Source organism: Pseudopipra pipra, chromosome 19 (genome assembly GCF_036250125.1).
Source record: "Pseudopipra pipra isolate bDixPip1 chromosome 19, bDixPip1.hap1, whole genome shotgun sequence".
Lineage (NCBI taxonomy): Eukaryota > Metazoa > Chordata > Aves > Passeriformes > Pipridae > Pseudopipra > Pseudopipra pipra.
The window spans coordinates 11,933,677-11,954,927 of record NC_087567.1 but is presented as its reverse complement, the minus strand read 5'-3'; the positions used below and the strand labels follow the sequence as shown (position 1 = coordinate 11,954,927).

General features: G+C 49.0%; 1 protein-coding gene across 4 annotated transcripts in view; it reads left to right on the top strand.

Annotated features, from left to right (window-relative positions):
* Window positions 1-21,251, top strand: part of RPTOR (regulatory associated protein of MTOR complex 1) — a 105,329-nt gene that overhangs the window by 40,705 nt on the left and 43,373 nt on the right. For all 4 annotated transcript variants that reach the window (XM_064676216.1, XM_064676219.1, XM_064676218.1 and 1 more), the window contains exons 8-14: window positions 1,858-1,958; window positions 2,863-3,007; window positions 11,295-11,370; window positions 13,605-13,706; window positions 17,370-17,453; window positions 18,882-18,992; window positions 20,927-21,001. In XM_064676216.1, coding sequence (XP_064532286.1) covers window positions 1,858-1,958; window positions 2,863-3,007; window positions 11,295-11,370; window positions 13,605-13,706; window positions 17,370-17,453; window positions 18,882-18,992; window positions 20,927-21,001 — 694 coding nt within the window. The remainder of the gene's footprint in view (window positions 1-1,857; window positions 1,959-2,862; window positions 3,008-11,294; window positions 11,371-13,604; window positions 13,707-17,369; window positions 17,454-18,881; window positions 18,993-20,926; window positions 21,002-21,251) is intronic.

Sequence of the window (21,251 nt, the reverse complement as noted above, 5' to 3'; positions counted from 1 at the left end):
CATCCAGGCGTTCCTTGGACACCTCCAGGGGTGGGGACTCCCTGGGCAGCCCCTGCCAAGGCCTGACCACCCTTTCAGTGAAGAAATTCCTCCTGATGTCTGAGAACTGCCTTGGAAGTTGCCACCACGTGGTGTAAGCCAAGCATTTGGCTTCTTGGGGAAGCTCAGCAAGGATCCCTTTGGTTTCCAACTGACACCCCGTGGCTTGGGGAGCTCTGCTTTGCTGCAGAGGGTGTTCTGCAACGCAAATATTGACGGGGAATCCTCACCAGAGCACTGTGTGGCCTCGTGTTCCCTGCGCTCGCTCCGGGGGATCCATTAGCAAACACTGCTGCAGAGATGTATATTTTTCCTCTGATACTGAGACAGACAGGAATTTTTTATAAGATGTTAATTTCTAGCTGGTTTAGAACAGTATTTATCCAAGGGAATGTGCTGCATCTGACCCTGCACAGGAATGGTGCTGCTGCACATCAGGGGTGAGTGGCCATAGAGAAACTTCCTCTGTTTGTGTTGGTACTTTAAATATTTAAAAACTTGTTACAGGAGGGAAGTTTAGTTAAATTAGGATTAAATCCATAGAATGTCTTACTGTGTTGGTGCATGTTTGTGAAACTTTCTCACCCTATTCCTGTTACTTTCTCACAAGGAGGAAAGCTGTGCTTGGGAGTGCCAGGCTGTATATTTTACACTGTATATCTGATTATTGATAAGGCAGCCTAGGGCTGAGTCTGCTGGTCTAGGTTTGTTGGGTGATTGGGGTTTTTTCTTCATTTTTTCTTGTCTTTGTTTTTACGAGGAGCAAATAAACATTGAAAAGCTTATTTAGAAAAGCTGGTCAGGATGAAGGCAGAAACTCAGGACAGCGAACAGCAGTTCACAGCCACTTGTGTTCCTAGATGTGTGTGTGTGTTGATCCTGAGTCCCAGCAGGCTGCCACTTGGGCTCTTCCATCACAGAAATCAGGTTGCCTGTTGGTCCTCTGGTTTCTTCTCATTTGAGAAGTTTGTTCAGCTCTGGTATGAAAAAATTTGAATTACTTTTTTCAGCCTGCAAAAACAAAGTCCTGGGCTCTGGAAGAGCAAGACTGCTGGTGGAACATTGCTGTTCTTCACTGACTGTGCTTTGGCCAGGCTGTTGTCTGTGCTGTCTCTGAGGAGAATAAATGTGAAGGCCAGAGGAGACCGTTGGTTCATCCTCTCTGACCTTCTGCGTGTCTCAGGCTGCACAGTGTCACTGGGTCACACAGCTCTGCTCCTCTGAGGTGTCTGTGTCTCAGCCCTCTGAGATGAGGGTTGAATCGTTTCTCTTTCATGGTCAAGTGCTCTCCTTTCTTTCTTTCTTTCTTTCTTCCTCTACTCATGTAAGGTATTTGTTGGCACCAGGATTTTTCCTCTTGTAGGTGCTTATGCACAACGTTCACGTTGTTCCTCGGTAGGGTGCATAGGATGACCTTAAATTTCTCACTCTGTGCCACTGATTCAGTTTTTAAAGCTTTTTCTGCGCCGTCTATATTCTGTATGTCCTATTTTGACACTTTTTAAATGAGTGCCAAAATGGGAATACTTGGCAAAACATTCTGGTTTCAGTCTCAGCAGTGCGAGGCTGAGTCTCCTCTGCCCACTGCTCCCTGCCTGTGACACAGAGCTGTGCCCAGAGCCCTGGCTGCTACCAGGGCTTGGCTCTTGTGGCTGGATTTACCACTTGGTGAGTCTCCATGTAACATGAAAACGTTCCAGCAAAGAGTTCCTTCGCCTCTAGATCCCCCTTAGAAGGGTTTGGAGGGGGGTGTGTGTCTGTCTCAGAAACGTGGTTTTTACCAGGAAACCGATGTGGGTTTTTTCCCTGCCCTTGTAGGATTCCTGGAAGGCTGAACGACAGGAGGACTCCCCTGGGAGAGCTGAACTGGATCTTCACAGCCATCACAGACACCATCGCCTGGAACGTCCTGCCCAGGGGTACGAGGGGCAGCAGGGGGGCACAGCAGGGGCAGGCTCAGGCAGAGCAGATAAAAGTGAGACACTGAAATGAGGAGAAAATTAAACCCTCGTACTGGAAGAACAGATCAGGCCTGATCTTAAAGCTGGTTAATTTTTTATTTCTTCTTTTACCAGAGCATTGCAGCAACCTGATCGTTAGAACCCAGAAAGGGTTTTTCTGTGCCAGCACAATTGTTTTAGCTTGAATAATTCTCTTTCTTACTGTATTTGCAAAGAGCAATCTGTTTTCTTCCGGGCTTACCATAAATAAAGGGTTTTTTTCCTCTTTGCTGGTAAGGCAGTTGTGTTTCCCATGAGTAACTTCATCCCATTCTCTACCCCTGTTCTGAATTGGTACTTCTGGAGCACAGGCAGCCAAATTTGTAAACAGTTCTCCAACTCTGCTCTTCCTAATGCTCACACAGCATCAATTCTTCTCTGTCCTGTAGAAGAGAGCACATTTGCTATCTTTTAGGATTCATTTTGGCTTCTCATAAGCGCATCAAACTGCCAGTTAACAGATGGATAGTTCTTGATTAAACAGTACACAGAGGTCCTGTTCTCCCTCAGTAATTTTCCAAAAACTTAGTCAGGCTGAGCTGAAGTGAAAAAGCAAAAGGGGGATTTTATCCAGAAAAGGCAAAAAAGAACCTGAGGTGGAAAGTGTTTAATTGTGTTGGTGTGAAATGGAGAGGAGCTGCAGTGCTTTGAGGGAGCTCTGCAGGCAGAGTTTAACAGTGGGTGTGTCACTCACTGCAAAACTGCTGGAGATTCCTCCTTACCGGAACAAAATATTAACAGGGCTTTGTGTTTCAAACCATTTTTGCATAGTACCTAAGGTGCTGCAGATGTGCATCTGGTGACTCCTGCACTCTCTTGGCAGATCTTTTCCAGAAGCTCTTCCGGCAGGACCTGCTCGTGGCCAGTTTGTTCCGGAACTTTCTCCTGGCAGAGAGGATCATGAGGTCGTACAACTGCACCCCCGTGAGCAGCCCCCGGCTCCCCCCCACCTACATGCACGCCATGTGGTGAGTGCCACAGAGACTGGGCAGCTGTGCCACCAGGGATTGGCACTGCTCAGGGTTGGGAAGGAATTCCTCCCTGGGAGGGTGGGGAGGCTCTGGTACAGGTTGCCCAGAGAAGCTGTGGCTGCCCCATCCCTGGAAGTGTCCAAGGCCAGGTTGGACAGGGCTTGGAGCAACTTGGAATAGTGGGAGGTGTCCCTGCCCATGGCAGGGGGTGGAATTGGATGATCTTTAAGGTCCCTTCCAACCCAACCATAATTCTGCTGAAGTCTCTGCAGTGCTTCCCTGATTCAGTCAGTGGATCAGGAATGGAACAGCTTGTGGCAGCCTAATGCTCATCTCCAAAGCTGCTTCTGCTCTGTGCATTCCTAATTATCCTGTAATTCTGTGGTGCAGAACCTTCAGTCCAGCCATGTCATCTTTCACTCCAAACACCAAAGAAATGGGTCATCTGCTGCCTTTATTTTCCCAGAGTAAAGCTGGTCCCCTGGGATTGTGCAGGGTGGGAAGAGCCGAGGGCCTGGGGGAAGATCCTTAACTTGCATTGCTGAAGTAGAAGAAATTTTTGCTGCAGAGTTCATCTACTTTTACTGTTGCTTTTAAGATGATTAATGGAAATGGAGGTGGCACAGTTATCAAAATGCTCTTAAATGTAGTTCTGACGATCAAACAAATGTCCCGTGAACAATCATCATAAAAATAATAATAATAACAGTAATAACAAAAATGCTCACTTTTATTTTCTTACTCAGTGTGATTAATAGAGCAGCACCAAACTGGGCAAAGTGCAAACTGGTGCAGTGAGGCTGATGGGGTCCCTGGGGGAGAGAACAGAGCCTTGCTAAAGGCTGATAAAGTGACAGGAAAAGGTAACTGAGGGGGTTTAACCTGCCTGCATTTTCCAGAATCCTTTTAATAAGTTTCCTTCATAAAAATGTGGAGGAAAATGAATGTAGAGGAGGGATGAAGGGATGAGGATGAGTGTAACATGGAGTTCAAATTCTCTGAGCAACCTGGTTCTAGTGGAAGGTGTCCCTGCCCATGGCAGGGGTGGAACAAGGTGAGTTTTAAGGCCTCTTCCAACTCAACCCATTCCATAGTTCCATGGTTTCTGTAGGAAATGGAGGCAGGCTGGCAGCAGGGAGCCCCAGGAGCCTTTGCAGTGCAGGCAGCCACTGAGGAGGCATTTGCTGGTACCACAAAGCTGCTTTAATTATGGAAATCCTGGAGGCAGTCAGGGAGGCAGGCTGGAGTTGTCAGCACTTGGGCAGCTGAACGTTCCACGTGCTGGGACGTGGCAAACAATGTTCCTGAGTGCTCCCGAGGAGCTCCCGAGGAAAATGGCTTTTGTCATTTGTACATGGGGTGACTTGGGGTGAGTTGTTTTATCAGTGTCACACGAGGGACTGGGACACTTAAAACTGAAGAGCAGGAAAAGCCACTCAAGTTCCTGTGGTGTCTTTGAGCTGCTGGTGCTGCTGGACATGGCAGAGCTCGAGCCATCAGCTGCAGTTTCCAGTTGCAGGAGAGTAGAACATGGTGTTGCAGGAATTTTGAAATTAAGCCAGTAAATTTCTGGAGTTATTTATCTCTTCTTTGTTACCAGCATATTAAAAACCTATATTTTCTGTCCCTTATAGGAATATAATTCATTCTTATTACCAGCCTATTGAAAGCCTGTATTTCTGGCTTCCTAAGGGACTAAGACTTGACCTAGAGTTGGTGTTGCCATCCATGGGCTGAACCCCAGGCAGGAAACTGGGAACACCTGGATCCTGTTCTGTCTCTCTCCCAGAGCTGCGTGGCAGCACGATGGAGTCTAAAACACATTTGCTTTGTTCATATTGTAGTTCTCCTGGAGCAGGATGGTGCTGGGAATTCCTTTGTGAAGGTGCAGGATGATGCTGGAAACGCCTTTGTGCAGCCCCTCAGAGCTTCCATGGGATAGTGGCATTGGTGCTGGCCTTTAGGATTCACCAGAAGAAATTCCTTAAGAACAGTCACACACAGGGCTCTTTTCCTTGTGAATCCCAAACACTGGTGAAGTAGACAACAAGGGAGCAGAGAATTGACACACTTTGTTCCGTGTCCTCTAAAAAACGTGCAGTTTGAAGCAAATCCAGCAAAGGGGAAAATTCCACGTTCGTCAGAGGTGGCTCAGGGCATCATTAGGAACTTTCAGTAAGGACAGATTTAGAAACTAATTTAGGGCTCGCTTAAATGTTTTCTAAAAATAGTCACCTTCCATTCAGGAATTTCCTAATGGGTCACTGATCTGAAACCTCCAAACCCATTTTGCTGTTTGGATGAACTGGGTGCTGTGATGAGGGCAGGAGAGTTGGGCACAGGGGTGCTGGAGAGGATGGAAACTTCCAACAGAGTGATGTGATGATCCTGTTGAACCGATGTGCACGTCATTGTGTGGTGCATGGTACAGCAAGGGCTTCTGATTGCTGCTTTATGGAGACTTTTCCTGCATTTTTGCCCCCCAGCATGTCAGGCAGTGTTACGGGGAGCGAGTCCTGGCTGCCACAGCAAGATCTGCAAGTGGTGGGAGCAGTGCTGCAAAAAATTCCTTACACTTGAGCATCAATTTACCTCCTGAATAATTCCAACTGCCCTTTTTTAGGCATTAAATCTCAACCATTTGCTCTTTTTCTCCTTTACTGACCCATGTCCCTGCCTGTCAGATAATTTCCCCCAGGTCACACTTGGGTGTCTCCTAATCTGGGGATCTGGCACAGGTATAAGGAGGACTGAGGCTGCTGGAGGAACAAGCTGCTCTGCCTTTGGGTTTAGTCCTCTTGAAAACAGCTTTTTAAAATATTAACCTAGTAAGTTTTTGTTCTGATCAATTAATTTGGGAAATCAGTCTTGCCCCTGCTCGTTATCTTTTTTACCCGAACAGTTGAGAAAAAGTGAGAACTTTCATTTTTTCAGAGACCCACAAGTCTTTCTTTCACCAAGAGGGCACCATGTTTCAGGATCAGGAGAGCTGATCTCTGTGACCATGCCCTCTTTGGTGGGATCTGACATGTTGCTTCTGTTTTTTCTTGCTCTTGGCCTTCTGAATTTTCCCTGCTGAGGTGTGAGCCCCTGGGGCACGGGCTGGTTGTGTTTGTGTGGTGCCTCACACTGCAAGTTCTTGGCTGCTGCAGGCACTGCTCTAACACAGGATTAATGTTAATATTAATATCTATTGATTGCCTGGCTGTGCTGCTCAGCTGTGAGTCCTTCTGGCTGTTGTGCATAAGAACAGAGCCCGGATGCTCTGTCAGCACCTTGATCTCTGCCCTGATGGATCAGGGTTTATGCATTGCTGCTGTTGCCAGCTGGTTTTATTCATGGCCTTTGAAAAGACCTAGTAATGTCTTTGGAAATATTTCCTAACACGGGTCATATATTAGACCCCAAGTACCTTAATTATGCTTTGGAAAACTGCAATTCATCCCTAATAGAAATACTCTGATGGTGTGTACACAGACCGTGAAATTCAGGTTGAAAGGGAGTCATAATAAAGCAAAAGAAAAGGAAACCATAATGCAGCAACCCAGTTACAGGTGAGAGGGGAGTCCTGGGGCACTGTGGAGTGTGCAGGATGGATGCAGGGCTGCTCAGCCATCCCTCGGGGAAATGAGGCTCACTGAGCTGCACTGAAACATTCAGTGTCTCAGCAAGAAGAAGGTGATTGTTTGAAGGGGTATTTGGAACTGTTTGACCTTTGAAGGATTAGATTAATTCAGATTACTCTGTAACCAGATTTTTTTGTGTCTTTGTGTTAGTTTTAACATCCCTGAGTCCCATTATCGGACTACGGAGAGTTTGATGGAGAGGAACGTAACACAGAAATAGCAAAGCCTGAGCTCTAAGTTGTGTCTGGAGCAGGGGGATGTGCTGGGAGAAGGCAAGGATTTCAGAGCTGTGCCAAATATTCATAGCAATAACTGTTTTTTAAAAATAGCTGTGTCTGAGCAGCTCCCCAGCTGTGTCCTAAAGCAGCTTAGGAAGGTCACGGGGTCACTGCAACGCAGGTGAACTCGGGCTGGGATCTGGGCGTTCAATCAAACAGGACGTGTCCTGCAGTTGTACTGACAGGAAGAACAAATGTGAAAAGTCTGCAATACTTAAGGGTTCCAGAAATACAGTTCAGAACAAGGAGATACCCTGGGCCCGACCCCAGGACTGCACGTGGCCTCGGCTTCCCTTCAGCTGCTCCCCGGCACAAACGCTCCTTTTCCCTGGTCCTGTGTGCGGTGCAGTGTGATACACATGACTCCCAGAGGAAAGGAGAGTGTTAAAAGATGTCAAGAATACATTATAAAAAAAAAGGGACATGAGAGTTAAAAGCATTAGACATTGACTCAGCCCAGAAAATGTGCGTGTAAGAAAATGTGCCTCCACGAGCTGCCAGCTCAGGGTGCCCGTGGGTGCAGACAGACACACGCAGCTCTAATGGGGCTGAACTTCTGCTGTTCAAGTGTTTCTGGGGGTTTCCATCGCCCAGCAAGTCGTGGGTTTGGGCAATAAACCAGTCCCTGAGCAGGGCTGGGACTGTGCCTTCTGTTCTGTGCTTGAAAGCCCAAACTTTGCAGCTCCTCTGGGAAACAAAGTAAAGAGGCAGCTGATGAGTGCATGTTAAATTATTGAACGTTTAAACAGTCCTGCTGTAGTGAGAAGGGTATTTGACTGAGGAGGGGGAAGGGATTGAGAGATCCAGATAGATCTAGCTAGAGCTAAATCTAAGGGGCTTAAGGAAAGGGACTTGGGCTGAAGGACCAAGAAAACCTGGAACTAAAACATAGAGACAAATACAGGAGTGTGTCTGTCGTGGGAGAGGAGCGTTCCCAACAGGACTGGGGGAGTGCTGGCCCTGGTGTTTGTTGTGCAGTGGTGAGCAGTGCCTTTTCACTGGTACTGATCCTGGACTGGGAGCTGCAGGATCCCCTGGCAGGAGGGGGCTTGGTCTCCCACCGTGGGTCCCTGGTTGAGCTGCTGGATCAGTTCCCTTCACAGACCCTTCCTGCTGATGTGCTGCCTGGCTTTACTTCTTTGGGATAAACAAAGTCACTTCCTTGCTTGTTTTTTTAGTTGAGTCCATCTTCCAGCTAAGGGGAGATTTTAGCTTTTGGTACCTGCAGAGCAATTAGGACAAGGTGGTATAAAAACCCCTCATAAACACATTCTTCCATAGCCCAGTGTAGTGGAGTTGAAGCACTGGGGTATTTTGGCCCTGTGTCACCTTATCACAGTGGAGGGTCTGGAGTACTGGAAGAGCACAGTGAGGAGGGAGGAAAGAATGATGCTGAGGGATCACTGAGCCCTTTTTGTAGCAAATGTAGTGAAAACAAATCTTGTAGAGCCGTTTCCAGACAGCAATCTGTGCAAAGGGGGATGCAGAGATCTCTGGGTTGGCTTCCATAAATCACTTGTGGGATGCAACACCCCCATGCTGGTTCCCTGCTGCTCCCTAATTTATCTCCTGTTTGTTGCTGAGCTGTGATGGGAGTTCAGGCAGCAGGCAGCACATTTACCATGTGCCCACCTCTCCAGCTCCCTCGGGCATATTGCAGCTGTCAGTCACTGCTGCTCCTCCCCACCACCGCCCTGACTGTCACGGGCACTGGAATGAGTGTTTTCCCATCCCTTTCTCTCCCCACCCCTGTGGTTTAGTCCTTTCTCATTCATTTATGGCTTGGTTTGAATCTTAATTATTGTAACACCTGTTCAGTGCCACTGCCTGCTCTGCCAGTGCAGTGAGTTACCTGCGTGCAACTTGTGTGTAACCTGGAGCCTGCTGAGGGAGGAGTAGCTGTTCCAGTGGTTGGAAACAGAGGAGCTTTACTTCAGGCACACCTGTGTGCTGGTGTCCTGTTGGGGTGGGAGGGTTTGTGTTCCCCACAGAGGGAACAGAAGCGGCGTGTTAAGGAAATCTGGAAGGGCTGGAGAATCGTTTGAAGTATTTGATTGGAGCAGAGTCTCCTCCACAGCTGATGTCAGTCAGCAGCTCTCAGCTGTGGTGAGCAGGAGCACTAAGATTACGTGTTGAAGGCTGAGGAGGTTTGAGTGACGTTGGCCAGCCCTGCTGAAGGTTTGAGAAGTCTGAGTGGCACTGGCCGAGTGTCTCTGCTGGCTTTTAACAGCCTGTTCTTAGAACCGTAAAAAAGAGATTTTGTTTTAATCTACCAAAATCTCTTTTCGAATTTTTTTGTTTGTTCTTTCTGATGACACTTAAAGCCTTTGAGATTTGATCTCGTGGGGTTGCTTTGGACATTTTTGTAGCAGTATTAGTGCTGCTTACCTAAAATTACTGTGAGGAGCTCAACATCTTAGTGCTGTGCCTCTGCAGTGTAATGACCTGCAAAGAATCCTTTTATGGGCAGCCAAAATCAGACCAGTTGTCTCTGATCTCTAAACCATTTTCTTCCTGCGTAGTAAAACTTGTCTCAAAGGCCCTGTGGATTGATATTTTGTAGTGCTGCAGAGAATTTCTTTAGGTGTTTTGCCCATTCCTCCAAGAAACTCAGAAAATATGCCTTTGCTTGATGTAAAATTATCTTTATATTTGTACTAGTTGCCTTTGCCTCAACCAGGAGTAAACACCTGTCCTGAGCTCTGTGTAAAGGTTTTGTCTCCAGCCTGGGTCTGTATGGAGCTCGTGGGAAGCATTTTCTGCCCATGCTTTGATTAGCTCTTGATTAGCTCTTAATTATATTGGCAGCACGTTGTCAAGCGGAAGGTGAGTGTGGGAAGCTGAGGGACAAGGTCTGGGGCTGCCAAACCAAGCTGCAGCTCCTGAGTCCATGGAAAAAAAAAATGCAAGAGCCTTAGAATTTATTTTTCCATTAATTGGAGAGATTGGTTTTGGTCGAGAACAGCTCCCCAGTTGTGCTGATGGGATAGATCGCTCGGCAGTGGGTCTGATGGAAGGTTTGTTTGACTCAAACCAGGGTGATTTAAGAAGTTATTAGAGCTGGTGACTAAAATACAGAGTATTGATTATCACCCACGGCCTCGTGTGTGCAGACGTTCCGAGGAGAAGAAAAATGGCTTTGGCTATTGATGTTAACACAGGATGTCACGAGCCACGGAAGAGCCAACGTGTCTGGAGAGGAAATGTTTCTTTTGTGGAAGAAACCCCATGGGTGGGGGTTTAACTTAGCCCTTCAGAGTGCATAAATTCGTATGCTGAATGAAAAGTGCATGGAACGTCTCTGAGCAGAGTAGGGCTAATCGTTTCTGGGGTGAAAAGTAGCTGTTTCACTATTTTAGAGATGTTTGAGGAACTTTGGAGCCCAAATGCATTTATGTCAGTCTGTGAGCATGGTGAAGCAGCCTGTTGGCACCTTTGCTTTGCACTGGATCAGCCACAAAAGGTTCCTGGGCCACCACACGTAACTCACCTTCTGTTGTAGCTGTTCCACTGACATGTCCTAAGTCACAACTGCCCAGAGCTGGGGCTGCCCCAGCCCTGGAAGTGTCCAAGGCCAGGTTGGACAGGGCTTGAGGCACCCTAGTCTCGTGGAAGGTGTCCCTGCCCATGGCAGGGGTTGGAATGGGGTGGGCTTTAAGGTCCCTCCCAACCCAAGGCATTGGTGATTCCAGACTTCAGCCACCAGTGGTACAGTAGATAAGTGTAAAAACTGAACTATTTAGGTATTTTCTCTTTTTCTGGTGTGGTGTCCATCCCTCCATCCTTGGGGTGACTCATGCAGAACTGAGTTCCCTTCCCAGGGCTGCAGGGACACACAGGGACAGTGTCTGTGCCCAGGAGGTGCAGAAGGAGCACAAGTGTGGGGGTGTATCCATGTATCCATGAGCTGGGAGCTGAGGGGCTGCTCAGCAGGGATGGAGCTTCCTGAGCTGCTGTTTGTGGCTGGAATGCAGGACAGGCAGGGCTGGGGTGCATGTGGAGGTGTGAACTTAATCCTGGATTGGAGCTAATCCAGGATTAAGTTCATTTTTTGGTTTAAAAAAGAAGTGTCATCCGGTTTTGGATGAGGACAGGTGTGTAATAAGGCTGCAGCTGACTCTGGCTCCTTTCTCCAGTGCAGAGAGCATCGATTTCTGTGAACTTCTGTGAACTCATCCAGTGCTGGACTAGACCTTCTCACTGCTTTTCTGAATTGTGTCCACGTTATACCTGCTTTTTGAAAAATACCGAGCACATCTAAGCCAGTCAGGCAACACTGCTTTGTCCACATTGGTGTATGATCAGAATTTAAATTTCCCTTGCTATTCCTTACGGATAACTTGTAATTCCTTCTCTTCCCTCTCTCACCCTCTCCTCCAGGCAAGCCTGGGACCTGGCTGTTGACATTTGCCTTTCCCAGTTACCCACAATTATCGAGGAGGGAACTGCCTTCAGGGTAAGTTGGGGAGTGTCCTGGGGTGTTGTGGGCCCAGTTTAACCCCCCATCCAACACCTCGTCCCTTCTGCTTGTTGGGCCTTGAATTGTGGCAGTTTAAGGGTTTATACCTTTAGAAGGGAGTCCCAACGTGCAGCACAATTTTTTATCTGAAAGGCTTAAATGTGAAAATTATCTCTTAGTAGAGTTCCTTTCAAATAAACATGAAATAGAGGTCGAGGGTATGTTCAGAGAGTTCTCCTAAGCTCAGTGTCATTGATAGGAGTCACTGGGGTTTTTTTGCTTTATTTGACTGAGAGAGCAGAAAAGTAAAATTTTTAATATTATATTTGTCTTAAATTCCTCTATTCAGAATGGGTTTTCTTGGTATTCCTTTGACATTTCATGAACTGAAACCTTCAAATATTAATGATTGTACAATCTCAGGTAGCTGTTCCACCCTGTTGCCTTTCTAATTTTCAGTAACATTCTTGCATTTTGGTTGGGTTACCAAACTTCCAAAGTTTTTCTGGCTGTAATTGCAGGTTGTCTCCAAAGCCTTGAGTGCAGGAGGAGAACTGTGGGCTCCTGCCAGGCTGGGAGTTGATCAGGATGCCCTGAGGCCTTTATCCTCCCACCCCTTGCTTTCCTCACTGTATGTGCTGTGTTTTAAAATGTAAAAAATATTATTTTTCTTCCCCTGGCTCATGTTCATTTTTATTTCAGGTCTCTAACAATGTCAGTGGGGGCTTTTATATTAGTGCTAAACCTCACCTGGATATTCTCTGTCAAATGAGCTGAAATTCAGCAGATTTCTGAGTATTTTGGGGTGAGAGGAGGCACAGACTTGCTGGGGATCAGACACAAGATCAGTAAATGAGTGGTTGTTCTCAGGTGGTGATCGATTCAGGGCAGGGTGAGAACAATTTACAAGCAGCTTTTCCAGCCTGACAAGTGTAGTTTATTGTGTATTTTGGCTGGAACTGAGGTGGGCTGAGCCATCAGTGTGCAGTTGGGGCCAGATTCCAAGCCAAGCCAGGCACTGGACATAAAGGCAGGCTCAGGGCTCTTCAGAGCCATTCCTTCTGCTTCCATTTCCAGTCCAGGGTCAGTAACACCGTGGGGTTTGTGCCTGCTCTGCAGAGAGGGACAGACATCCCCTGGGGACGACTCCCTGTGACACTCACAGCTGTAGGAATCCTGGCTGTGGTTTGGGAGGGAGTGGAGGGCTCACCCCTGACAGGGGCTGGAGCAGGCAGACACTTGCACCCCTCTCATCTATTCCCTGTGTTCCAATCAATGCTTTGTGCTCAACCCTCTGGAGTTCTGCCTGGTGCCAAGTGTTGTGGTTCAGCAGAGGTTGGCTGGCCCTGGCCAGGGAGGAGGAAAGGGCTGGAGTCACTGAGGGCATGGCAGCCTGTTCACCACCCCATGGCACAGCTGGGATGGATGTCTGGGCCAGGGGAGGCACAGGGTTGCTGCTGCCCCTCCACTCCCTCACTGCTGGGGGCTGAGAGTCCAGCCTGACCTGGATAAATCCACTGACAGCCTCCTGAGGCTGTTCTGTCTCAGCAGCTCATCACAAACCACGTGTGTCTGACTCCTGCCTATTCCCGAGGTGTTCTTGCCTGGTCAGACCTGGAAAATACAATAACCTGATGGAGAAGGGCCTAGGGGGTCGTGGTGCTCCTTCAGGGGGTGTCTTTGGGTTGGTTTGCTCCACCTCTTCACTCCTTTTTTCCCCATTGATTTCTGCTTCCTTGTGGATTCCTCCCTGGAAGCCGCTGCTCTGGTCAGTACGTTCTCACCCAGAGCTTGTACCACGTACTCAGGGAGATGGATGGCACAAGGAGGTTATTTTCATTGCTGTTGGATTGTGTCTCTGGACTGGGCAGAGGCAGCTCCCAGTGCTGCTGTGGGAGCAGAACTGCCTCTGCAGAGTGGATAAATCCACCGCTGTTCCCTCTGCTTCTCCTGGGGAGACAGCAGCCACCTTGCCCTAAGACCTCTTGTGATAACTTTTCCTCTTTCTCTACTCTTTCCTTCTCCTTGCTTCCAAACACTCACTAAAGGAATGCCAGCATATTTAAAGGGAATTACATTGGAAAACTCGTGTACATTTAAAAGCCGCCAAACAGACACGTCAATTACAAAGGGTGCTTTTTGGAAAACAGTGAAGTCCAGAGGTGCCAAAACTGTTTGCTTCGCTCCTGGTTTTTTACCCCAGCCCTGCACTGCTGTTCTTGCCCCTGCAGCACAGCCCCTTCTTCGCGGAGCAGCTCACGGCGTTCCAGGTGTGGCTGACCATGGGCGTGGAGAACCGCAACCCCCCGGAGCAGCTGCCCATCGTCCTGCAGGTGAGCACCGGCCTGGGGGCCTGCCTCTCCTGCCTGGGCCTGGGGGCCTGCCTCTCCTGCCTGGGCCTGGGGCCCTGCCTCTCCTGCCTGGGCCTGGGGACCCTGCCTGGGCCATGGGACCCTGCCTCTCCTGCCTGGGCCTGGGGACCCTGCCTCTCCTGCCTGGGCCTGGGGCCCTGCCTCTCCTGCCTGGGCCTGGGGACCCTGCCTGGGCCAGGGGACCCTGCCTCTCCTGCCTGGGCCTGGGGGCCTGCCTGTCCCTGTCCATGCCACGTGTCCGTGCCTCCCCTGCCTGCTTAGCACAGGGCTGCCAACCTCATGGCCTTGGGGAACATAAATTCTATGGGCTTCTCCAGGATGAATTAGAGCTGGTTGCATGTCCACTAGACCTGTGCAGATGAAGCCCAAGTGCTTTTCCAGCCCCATCCCTTGGCTCCCTTGGGCCAAGCTCCCGCTCCAGTCCATGTGCAGTGGTGTCAGCTCTGCTGCCTCCCCTGGAGTCACTGATTCTCTGAGCAGCACATCTTTGTTGTCTCTCCTATGGCATCTCTCCTCTGTATCCCAGCTCTGTCAGGCAGAGACTTTTATCTTCCCCCTCTTTTCAGAGAGTGGAAGTTACTGCAGCATAAACAGTGTGGAAATGGCTCCTTTATCCATCTGGTACAGCCTGGAAAGTGTTCCCTTTAATGTGGGGCTGAAATTTTGCTGCAAGAACATAGAAACAAGTCTCTGAAGACTGTGCCTGGAGGAATGTAGAGTTCTGGTAGGCTTTGCTCAGACAAAACAAAGTTCCTATGTTTAAAGGAGAAGTAAATCCAGGAGAAACAGAACAGGGCGTCTCAGGTGATGTTTTATGGCAAGGCCCACATTGCAGTTGTCATCTGTCACCTGCTCTGGCCTCTCCTCCCCTGCAGTTTGCACTGACAGAAATACAAACCCTGGCCCAGGTGCCTGTGGGCTCTGCTCTACCAACAGCAGAATTTAAAACCTTTCTGATTAAAGGACTGTGGTCCCAGTCCCTTCTAAAAGGGTCTGTGGGGAGACTCTCCTTCCCTGTCAGCTGCCAGCTGGATCTGTGACTGACAGCACCATCCATCTCTGCAAGACCAAACTTTAATTTCCTGAGCCTCCCAAGCCTTGAGAGATGATGTAGATGTGGAGAAGTGTGGTTTGTCTCTGTCACTGTGATGGGAGCAGGCAGGCTTCTGCTCCAGCTCCAACTTTGCTGCTTTCCAATGGATTGTTTGGCACCAGCGGGCTCTGCAGGCAGCAAAACTCTGCAGTGAAATTGGGAGGTCACCTGGCAAAGGAACCTGCTTTCCTGCCTGGAGCAAAAACAAGCTGGGACAGCGTAATTATTGTTACAATTATAGAATATTAATTGTACAGTGGACTCGGATGGGTTGTTAACAGGTCTGAGATGCTTGGAGAGCAGCTGAGGCAGGGTGGGAAGGGAGTGTTTCAGACCCTTTTTGGTGTCTCTTTGCTTTGACCCGTGGGAGTGCTCAGACCCTGCTGCTGTCACCCCACAAAGGCTGATTCTGTGTTCCCAGTTTAGATTGAGGCTGGGGAGGCCCTGGCACAGGTTGCCCAGAGAAGCTGTGGCTGCCCCATCCCTGGAACTATCCCAGGTCAGGTTGGACAGGGCTCGGAGCAACCTGGGCTAGTGGAAGGTGTCCCTGCCCATGGCAGGGGGTGGGATGAGATGGGCATTAAGGTCCCTTCCAACCCAAACCATTCTGGGATTCTGAGTGCCCCAAGAGGAGGAGGTATTGAGTGCCCAAGCCATGGTACCAAGCCATGCAGAGCCCGGGTTTACCAAGGACAGGGAAATGGCCCTTTGGAAATGGCCTTTTAATTAATAGACTTCAAGAAGCTGCTTTCCACTTGGAATTCTTGCTGTGCATGGGGCAGGTTGGGCACAGGAGGTTTCCTGGTGCAGAGAGGAGAGAAGCCCTCAGACAGCAGTGAGCATACACAGCCTGGCCAGGCCTGAGTCCCAGCTGCTGGATCCCTGGGGAGATTCCTCCTCTGTGTGATCTCCTGTGCTTGTGGGCAAGAGCTTGTCCCCCACAGAGAGAGGACAAGGAGATCACTCTGCAATTCCCTTCTCCCATCCTGCCTTTGTTAGGAGATTCCTGCTAGAGTATGGACTGTTACTTCTCAGTTATCCCCCTGTGTCGTGGTTAATCTCTAATTTATGTGTGTGGGTGTAAGTAGCTTCCCCCTTTTCTGTCTGGGAATGACGATGGATGGACGCCAGGGCGGGTGTGACGCAGGGCTGTGTGCAGGGGGGGCACAGCCAGGCACTGCTCAAAGGTCAGGAGTTGTGTCATCCCCACAGCCTCACCCAGGGCTCTGGGATTTGTGTCAGTTCAGGCTATTGTGTGGATCAGCTGGGGAAGTGGGAATGGGAAATCCTGGGAGATGGAGGCCTTTGTTTGGGTTGGACAGTAATGGAACAGAGCTTTTCAAAGCAGACACGGTGTGCTTTGGTGGAGTGTTCTTGTGGGATACCAGCAGTGTGGAGCTGAGATCTGTATCTTCACCTGGAAAGCCTTTTCAATTAGATTAATTTCTTTGCCCAGGTATGACAGAATTTGGGGATTTCCTTGGCTTTTCTGCAGGTCAGAGGATCCCAGCTATGTGGGATCTGAGCACCCTGCCCCTGCCAGGTCCTGCTGCTGTCCCAGCCCTGCCTCAGCCTCCACCTGCCCTGGTGTCTGGTACTGCTTTAATCACAAACAGCTGCCCCTGTTATTCCTGGGCTGGTTTATAGAATAGGTGCCAACTAGGGCAGGATGACCAAAATCCTTTCTCTTATGACCTGTCCTGAGATCCGAGCTCAGATACTCAGAGTGAAACGTTATTATCACATCCTCCTGTTTCTTCTGGACTTTTCCTGCACTACTTCAGTATCCAGTACCAGTCACCCACAATGTGAGACATGAGCCAAGTAATTTAGTTATTCTTCAATGTTAAACATGAAAAATAATTTAATTTCAATATGCAACGTGGAAAAACACTGAGAAGGGGATGGAATTGGGGAGGTAAATCAAGGAACCTCTTTCCCTGAGATCCATCTGAGAGATGTTGCTCAATTTAAACCAAGGATTAAATGTTGCATTCCAATATCTTACATCTGTTAAGGAGATTAAGAACTGCAAGTCTATCTGATAATATTTCACACCAGGGTAGGTATAAGCCAGTAAACCACCACCTCATTAGCGTTGTCAGACTCTGTTTTAATGAGATTTTTATTAACGACTAATGTGACCTTTTGCTCCCTCTTAAGTCTCAGATATTGATTTGCCAAGGAAAGCAAAGCCTCTCCTTGTGCTCCTGAGCTGTTTGGAGAGTGGGAGGCTGGGCTGTGGCTTCCCTTCGGATCCCGCTGCAGGTGCCATCACGTTCCTGCTCTGCTGGGCAAGGCAGGTTGGAATCCCCAGGAATTGCTTCCCTCTGTGTCGGGAGCAGCTCCCCAGGAGTGTTCCTGGGGTGTGACCCCTCGCTGGCCAGGCTCTCACAGCCAGGGTTTGTCCCTCAGCCTCTCAGACTGTGCTGTTCCAGGTGCTGTAACGATCCCAAGGTCCCTTCCACGTGCTCTGCAGGCACAGGGATTTCTGCTCCCTGTACAATATCCCTCTTCCCTCTCCTCTGCAGGTGCTGCTGAGCCAGGTACACCGACTGCGAGCTCTGGATCTGCTGGGAAGATTCCTGGACCTGGGTCCCTGGGCTGTCAGTTTGGTGCGTGGATGCTGCACGTGGGCTTGGAAATTCTGCTTTGTCTCAGTAGGGGTGATAAATACAGATGGTGATTTAGGGAAGGAATGTGTGGAGGATAATCCACAGATTTGACAAATGAGCAGTTTTGTGTGTTCATGTGTGGGAAATGCAGCAAGTATCCTGACAAGAACAATGGTTTTATTAATCAAATTCATTTCCATGCTCTCATTTCCATTACAGTGAAGAGGAGTTCCTTGGGAATAGTTTAGTGTAAAATAGTGTAAGGGGCAAACCAGGAGGAAATAACTGGGACGAGTAAGGTTTGTCATGTAAAATAAATAGCCCAAAAAAGCATACACATTTTTTTTCTGTTTTCTCAGCTTACTGTCTGCATCACTTTCTTCTCTTTCTTTATCTGTTTGGATTTTACAAGCTCTTCTGAGCAGGCAGCAGCTGCATTCTGCAGTTTGGGAAGTGGCAGCACAGTGTGGAGCATAAATAAGAATTTAACAGAGGAGCAGTTTAAAACAGTCCTGTAAATGGAGCTGTTGGTTGATTAAAGTGAAGATGAAGCACCAGCTGGTTGTGGAGCAGCTCAATGATGGGACTTTTTAGTGGTTTTCTTTACCTCCCTCCTCCATCTCAGGCAGGAGTCCCTTCTGCAGAGGGAGGCTGGAGGCACAGGCAGCTTGGGAAGAAAGTGTGTGTTAAAGGGGGTGTTAAAACCTCTGGATTGTCCAATTCTGTGAGGATCAGGACATAGCTGAGGTCAGCACAGGGCCCTTTGCTCTGGCTGGGATGTGTATTACACCCTCACTGGCCGTGTCAGGACCATGCCCAGCTGCCCCAGGTTGGGGGGCTGCTCACCCTGAACCCCACCACACATTCCCTCTACACTGAGCTTTGGGAAGGCTGTCAGCCCTCACAGTGGGATCCTCAGGGATTTCCTGTGTTCCCTGCCCTCCTGGGAGTGCTCTCTGATCCCATGGAAAAGGCTTGCTAAAAGTCTGTGTAAGGAGAGCCCTGTTAATTTGCAGTGGGAAGGCTGGAACTGCTGAGCTGTTGCAGTGTTTGGAGAGAGCAAACGGCCCCAGCTGAGGGGAGGGAGCAGATTGTGAAGTATAAAATAGCCCAGGCTGGAAGGAGGGAAAGCTGGTGCTGGATTAGCTCGGAGTCTCCGTGGACCAAATGAGTCTGGAAATATCTGGTGACATTCAAGATTAAAATGAGCAACAAACACAGAGGGATCCCCTCTTTACCAGAAATGTGGGAAAGTGTTTTCTGCCAAGTTTCTCAGCTGTGTCATTGAAGATGCTGTGTCCTGGCAGCACGCTGTGATCGGCCCTGGGGCTGAGCTGCCTCGGGGGGTTTGTTCATGGGGGTTTGTTCACAGGGGGTTGTTCACAGGGGGGTTGCTCATGGGGGTTTGCTCTTCTCTCTGCCTCCCAGGCCCTCTCTGTTGGCATTTTCCCGTATGTGCTGAAGCTGCTTCAGAGTTCAGCCCGTGAGCTGCGACCACTCCTTGTCTTCATCTGGGCCAAAATCCTGGCAGTGGACAGTGTAAGTCCTCCTGGTTCTTCGGGGTTTCAGCAATGTGCCTTTTTTTTTGAAGATGGCCTCAGACAGAGCTCTAGTTGGTGGGGTTTGAGATAAATAATTAAGTAGTAAGTAACTGCAGATAAATTTATATAATTGTCTATACGGCTCTATGGTTTGTGGGTGCAATTAGTTGAGCACAATAAAATTATTAGGAGAGGTGCACACATTAATTCAGGCACAATTATAAGCCCATATAGAATGCCTGAACTGCTTGTGGATGCTGGATCTTTCCTATTTGGGGGTTATTTTTGCATATCTCCTCCATTTCAGTATGGAGAACAGCACTGAATTGGTTGAAGTTTTCCCCTCTGTTGATCCAGCATTGTCAGGTTTAGTTTAATAACTACATTTTCATTAACATCCTAAGAGGATTTTGGAAAGCAAAGAAAATGAAAACTATTCATCTTAGAGCTAGTCTTGAAAAGCTCATTTCTGAGGCACCTGAGGCTGGGGCCTCAGCCCCAGGTTTGTGCTGGGAAGCTCAGGTGTGATTCCCACCTGGTGTCCCATTGTCCTCCCCTCCAAGAGGGCTCTCTTCCCTCCTGCCCCCTCACACACTCCCTCCCATGCTCTGTTGTTGTCTCGCTCATTTGCAGGCTTTGCTTTACAGCAAGACAGAAAAAATACTCTTAAATGGTGTATTTGGGGTTTTTTTCCGCAGTTTCACTCACTGGCTCCACCAACACATGGTGGGAGTGGGAGGGGAGGAGGGGGCAGGTTCCCCAGGGAAGGGCCATGGGCTCTGCTGAGGGAGGGGACAGGCAGCAGCTCCTGTTTCTTGCAAATAGAGTGTCTTCTGTGAGTTCTGAACGTCCACACCGAGCCTGCAGCCTGGTTTGGTCACGTTGTATTATTCACAGTGGAGCTGCTTACTCTGTGAGGAGGAGGAGGTGTCAGTGGTGCTGGATTCCAGATTGTTCACAGGATCTGAGCAGGGAGGGGTCGAGTGAGTGTTCTGGTTTTAAAGCCATCCTTTCCCTCCCTTGAGCCTCAGGAATTTGGGTTGGAGAGGCAGCACAGTCAATGAGTGTGAAGCTGGGCAGCCTCCCCTCTGTGTGCCTACATTAAAGCCAAGAGATTGTTTTGTGGAAGGAACAGAAAGTAATGACACTGAGGAAGAAAAGGGGGCAGAGGAAGCCTGGTGTGTGCAGTGACACAGGAGTCAGGAAAGCCTCTTGTAGCTGCAGCTTGGCAGCAGTCCAGGCCCTCTGCTCTTTGCTCTGCCAAAACCAGCAGCTTCACTCCCCTCAGCAATAAACTATTCTCTTGCATCTCTGCCTTGCCATCCCCTCCCCTTTCAGCAGCCAGTTCCCTCCTTCACCTTCTCCTCCTGATAAAAGATGCAGGATCCTGTCTCTGGCCCGGAGCACCCGGGGGAGGTTCATTGCCAAGTCAGTGTTTCCTCCCTTACATTTCCACTTGGTGCTGTGTATCCTTTTGGTGTGACCCCATTACATCAGCCAGGAGCCTGAGGTGGTGTGTCAGCAAACCCATGTGCTTACCCCAGCCAGGAAACCTGCCCTGTCTCCTGGGGGGCTTGGAGAGGCACTGGAGCTGCTCTGCAGTTTAGGTTGTGTGTAGTAGGATAAATACTGTGGAAGTTTAATGTGGGGCAGAGATGTCCCATTTAACTCTTCCCCAAGCAGGAGGTCACGTTTCCAGCTGCTGTTTGTGTCCCTTTGGGGGTAGCAAAGGGTTCCCTGCTCCTCCCTGTCAGCCCATTCCCACGGGGTGTTTGGTTGCAGCCCCAGGAAGCGTTTGAGCTTTAATTTGCTTCTCAAATGAAAACAAGATTTGAGAAAAATGATTGAGACATGAAACGTTTGTACATCACTGGAGGAGCGAATTCATGTGTGTTGTAGTTCTCATTGTGGTTTTCTTGGTCTCTTTTTCAGTCGTGCCAGGCTGACCTGGTGAAGGACAATGGACACAAGTATTTCCTTTCTGTTCTGGCAGATCCTTATATGCCAGTAAGGACAAGTCATGTTTATTCAGACTCCTGTAGCATTTGCTTACCTTGTTTTAGCTGATCTGTTCTGTTCAGCTTCTGTTCTGGTGCTGGTGTGGGGCTGCCCCCCACGCCAGGGCTGCACTGGGAGTCAGCAATGCTCCCACCAGTGTGACAGAGGCAGCCAAACCAAACTAGGATTTACAGACAAAGTTCCATAAGGAGATTACTCTGTGGGAACTGGGGGCTCCAGGAGGCTGCAGAGACAGGGA